The sequence below is a fragment of the Protobothrops mucrosquamatus genome, unplaced genomic scaffold (genome assembly GCF_001527695.2).
Source record: "Protobothrops mucrosquamatus isolate PMUCROS unplaced genomic scaffold, P.Mucros_1.0 scaffold2180, whole genome shotgun sequence".
Classification (NCBI taxonomy): domain Eukaryota; kingdom Metazoa; phylum Chordata; class Lepidosauria; order Squamata; family Viperidae; genus Protobothrops; species Protobothrops mucrosquamatus.
The window spans coordinates 357,975-362,885 of record NW_015388273.1 but is presented as its reverse complement, the minus strand read 5'-3'; the positions used below and the strand labels follow the sequence as shown (position 1 = coordinate 362,885).

Here is a 4,911-nt window from a genome sequence, read left to right as displayed (position 1 = left end):
CCTTCCCTTCCTTCTCCTCCCCCACCCTTCCATGCCTAACTTTCTTCCTCGCCTCTGAGTGTTTCCCCTTATTTGTCAGACCAACCGCGCTGCCTCCAACTATCCCTCTTCCCTTTTCTGCTCGTTTCCTCAATTCCTCGTCCTTGGAGACGCGCGCCGCCCCCACAACGGGGCCGGCGCACGTAGCGTCCTGGTGATGAAAGAAGGTGAAGACAAAGCTGAAGACACCAGCCTGAAGATGACGAATGTGACTTCGTCGAAACGTCGCCAAGGTACTTTTAATTCTACGCGGGAGAAAACCCAAATAACTAAAGACCTACATATATATATTTCTTTCAATATATTTTCAATGAATCTTAATTTTGAATTATGTAGTCATAGACCAATGGTGGCAATTTTAGCAAACATGTCTTTGCTGTAGCAATATTTATTTATGCCTCTAGTTGATAGTTAGATAGGTAATTAGTTTTATGTCCCATCTTTCCTTCAGAAATTCAAGGGTAGCATAAGTAGCAGTGTTTTTGTGAATTTTTCTTTGCAAGCACAAACCTGTGAGATATATTGTCTAATAGATAGTGAATGGGTCATATTATACTGTAAAGTTAAACTTATAACTCTTATAACTTATAACTCTTATAATTCCATAATATTCTTAACTTTTCCAAACTAAGAAATCTTAAAATAAAATGGTTCATAGGCTCATTTTATTCTAAACTATTTGTCTATACAAAGGTTGAATAGATATGAATATTGCCGTGGAGAAGTAAAAGCTATGGGTGTTTTAAATATAGCATTTAGATATAGCATTTACTGTATTTTGATAAGTTGAAAATTACAAGATGTAGCTATTCCAGTTTTTGTAGTTAAATACATTCACTAAAATATTCTATCAAAAATTTTCTTGTCTCAGCATGTGGAAAGGGAGACTACAAAATAAAGAAAAGGTGTACTAATGTACACACTGTATGCATAATTCTGTCCACATTAGGGAAAGCATAGCTCCATGTTAAGATTACTACCATGAATAGTTTAGTTTCATATCCTGGATTTTCTTCTAGGAGTTCAAGGAGGCATACCCAACATTCCTTCTTACGATTTTTATCAGAACAGATCTGTGAAGTAGGTTGAGTCTTCCCAATTCTCTCCATCACCCAAACCACTATATGAAACTAGCTCTCATTTACAATATAGTGCAATCATCCTTTCTTAGAAATTATTGGGATTAGGAGGGACCAGACATTGCTGTCTTTCATTTATTTATCTCCTTATTTTTCCACCCCTATCCTTTGCTAGAACTTGTTGTAATTTTTTCTTTATTGCAGGGGATCTATGCAGAACAGAAAAAATGAAACAACTTTGCAATATCCTCAGTATACCTTCTTGAAAACTGCACCTAGCATTTGAACTACCCATATCTGACTGTAATACTATAATTCTTACAGAAGCTAAACTGTGTAACTCTCTTACAGATAGTGCAATTTTCATAATCATGTGTATGTATAGTATCCTTGCTCAACCTAAACCATAATCTCAACTGTCGTGAGATTTCGAGGTGGCAACTGAGTAACTATCTAAATATCGTATCACTTAGTAGCAAACATGTTGATATTAAAGTAGTGAATTATTTTATGGAATAAACAGAATACTGTATATATAGCCTGCAATAGGTTTCTCCCAGTCTGATACCTTCCAGATATGTTGAAACTGTAATTCTCAGGATTCCTAGCTAGTAGCTGACTGGGAATTATGCAAGATGAAATCTAACCCATATGGTGGATAAAAACCTCCATATATATGTGTGATATTGTAAAAATGGCAAGTATCAGCATCTGTGATGGATTAATAGGTTTCCTATCATGCCATGGTAATATGCATCACTCATGTTTTTTCCTTAGATCTCCTGTTATGGCTGGAGGTCTCTTTGCTGTTAATAGAAAGTGGTTTTGGGATCTTGGTGGCTATGACCCTGGATTGGAAATCTGGGGAGGAGAACAGTATGAAATATCATTCAAGGTAAGCATTTATGGTACACACTTCTTTTCTATTATAATGACATATGTGCTGCAGAGCAAATTAAAAATGCAGCATAATAAATTTTGCCATACATTCTTTCTTCTCTTTTTTAAAAAATTTAAATGGTCACAGGAAGATATGGATTTAAATGGAATATTAGGAAGAACCTATTTGTCCCTTTTCCTTCTCACAATTTTTTTTCTGCTTTGTGTTCTCCCTATAATGATCTAGTGGGTCATTGGATAAAAGACTAAATAGATTTTTGGTATGATTCAACAGGTTCAGATGTTCCTTATGCATGTCTGGACATATTCCTTATCTCACTTTCTTCTGAGCAAAGTAATCTATAACATCTCATAACAGTCATAAACAGCAGTGCTTTAAATATCACACAAGGTGTTGTTGTACACCACAGAGTTAGTTTCTTCTTGTTACAGAATTCTTGCACTGATTCAGGAAACAGTAGAAGGCAATAAGCTCTGGAAACTGAAAACAAGACTGCACACACCCAAATATTAACTGCAAAAGTAGCATTCTGTGTGTGTGTTGAAGGGTGTCTCAAATTCTGCAACATTGTAGGTTCAGCATTGCATTTGACTTCTCTCCCTCTGGTATGTGCCACCAAATGTACAAACAAAAGGGGTAGAATTTCTATACTGATACTTCATCCACCATCTTGTAGATTTTAGCCCCTATGAGCCAGTGTCACATGCCAGGCCAGATGCTCATTTGATAATCTACAATTTGATAGTATATAATTTCATAAAATATATATTTTTTAAAAAATGTAGAGAAAATAGTTCCCATTTGTGTTGTTTTTTTTTCATATGACAGATTTGGACTACAATACGTATCTTAAACAAAAGTTTGTATTTAGCTTCAAGATGTTCCCAGTCCAATTTACTCTACCATAATGCTTATCTTGTGTTTTAATGCAAATTTAGAATATCCAATGTTAACAATTGTGCAATTCTTGTTGCTTCTCTAAACATCATTGGGGCATGAAACAAAGTCATCTGTATTAGTTATGTATTCAAGATGGTCAGTGATTAATATTTATATGTTAATTATATATAGGGGTGTAGGGCTATATATATGTTGTTTATAGTATGTTTAAATGTGTGTTATGTATGTGTACACTTTGAAAGCAAGCAACTAATTTCATTTTTAATGTGTGCCATTGTGCCCACAGTAAAAAAATGATAATAGTTATCTATCTATCTATCTATCTATCTATCTATCTATCTATCTATCTATCTATCTATCTATCTATCTATCTATCTATCTATCTATCTATCTATCTATCTATCTATCTATCTATCTATCTGTTAAATCCTTGGATTCAATGACTAGTACAACAGGCATTGTGAACCAAATGTCTTCTTTAATGGCACTTAGAGTCATACAGGGAAAACGGAGACTCACAGGCCTCCTGCTTCTTCCTCTGCTTCAACCAACAACAACAAAACAAGAACGGTCCGGGTAAAGTTGCTACTGCTCGCGCGCGCTTCCTTGCGCATGCGCGCAGGCTGTCGCCAGTTTGTCTGGCCCCCGGGCAGCTTCTGCAGCCCATTGCCATGGCAACTGCCCGGGCTTGCTTGCTGCAAGTCCCAGGACACAACACCCCTTCACCCCCGGATTAAACTCATCGGGCACATGTGCTCACATGTATCATGCCCGCGACCTCTGATTGGGCGTGAGGCCTAAAAGACCTATAACTGCGCTAGGGTGGCTCAGGTGATACAACGGTACCGTGCTATCACCCAGCTACCAGGTATACTAACAGGTTGACAACAACCTTACAAAATCTTCCAAATATCTTGGGGACCTCTTTTCTCTTTGTGATCTTCTCAGCTCCAGGGAACATTCTCGATTGCCATGAGCCTCATGTGCGATGGGAACAACCCCTCTTCTATACCCTGGTGGTCCCGGTGACTTAACTACAGGGGCCTGGCCTGCTAGCTTGTCCATTGGGCTACACAGCCCAGGACTTCCTTTTCTGCCACAAGGTGGCTCACCCTCTACGACCATTCTACCCGGTCTGTCAGGGCCCTGTTCCCCACTCCTGAATGCTGTGGAATTTCCCAGGTCCACAATGGACCAATTTTGGAAGTCTAATGTTTCGTTGCCACCTACCAAGGCCGAGCTGTATCCTGTGTCCTCGGTGCCCCCAGGACCAACCACCCCATGTTGTGCGTTAGCTGAAAAAGGGTCATGAACATCCCTTCCAGCTTCTGTCCCAACTGCAAACTTCCACCTGGACCTACTGACCAAACCTCCTTGGGCATACGCCCGTTCCCTTGTATTAGGTGAGTTCGGAGGACTCTCCCGGAAAATCTCACTATCTGGAGTGTGTGTTGCAGGGTGTTCTGGGTTATTCTCCCATGAATTTCCGTTGGGCACACTTGCGGAACCTTGGGACAAACCCTCCCCTGTTCCCTCCAGATCCCCCTCCCCCCCCACAGAAGACCCAGGCGAAGGAGGAGAAGAGTCCAGTCTTTGGCGAAGCTGATCGATATGTCGTCTCAGGACGCGGCCGCCCTCTACGGAGACCTCATATGAAAACGGTCCAGTCACCTTGCATACAACAGCAGGAACCCAAGGGTGGCCAGGGCCATAGTTCCGGGACCACACCGGCATGCCCACGGTCAAACACCGTGGGGCCCTAGTTGGAGACTCCAAAGGAACCAACCGATCAGGATGCAACCTGTCCAATTTAGTGGTCAGTCGACGACCCCAGCGTAGTTCAGCCGGACTTTTCCCAGTCGCTACAGAAGGTGTAATGCGATGAGCAAGAAGGAAATCAGCCAACCAATGATGCCAATCCCCATAAGTCAGCTTCTTCAGGGCGTCCTTGGTGACGCGCACCATCCGTTCAGCCATACCGTTGGTGGAAGG

The 4,911-nt window shown here is 40.7% G+C and overlaps 1 protein-coding gene across 1 annotated transcript in view; it reads left to right on the top strand.

Annotated features, from left to right (window-relative positions):
- The window catches only part of GALNTL6 (polypeptide N-acetylgalactosaminyltransferase like 6), a 527,250-nt gene that overhangs the window by 380,525 nt on the left and 141,814 nt on the right, over positions 1-4,911 (top strand). The window contains exon 7 of the mRNA XM_015824280.1: positions 1,896-2,013. Coding sequence (XP_015679766.1) covers positions 1,896-2,013 — 118 coding nt within the window. The remainder of the gene's footprint in view (positions 1-1,895; positions 2,014-4,911) is intronic.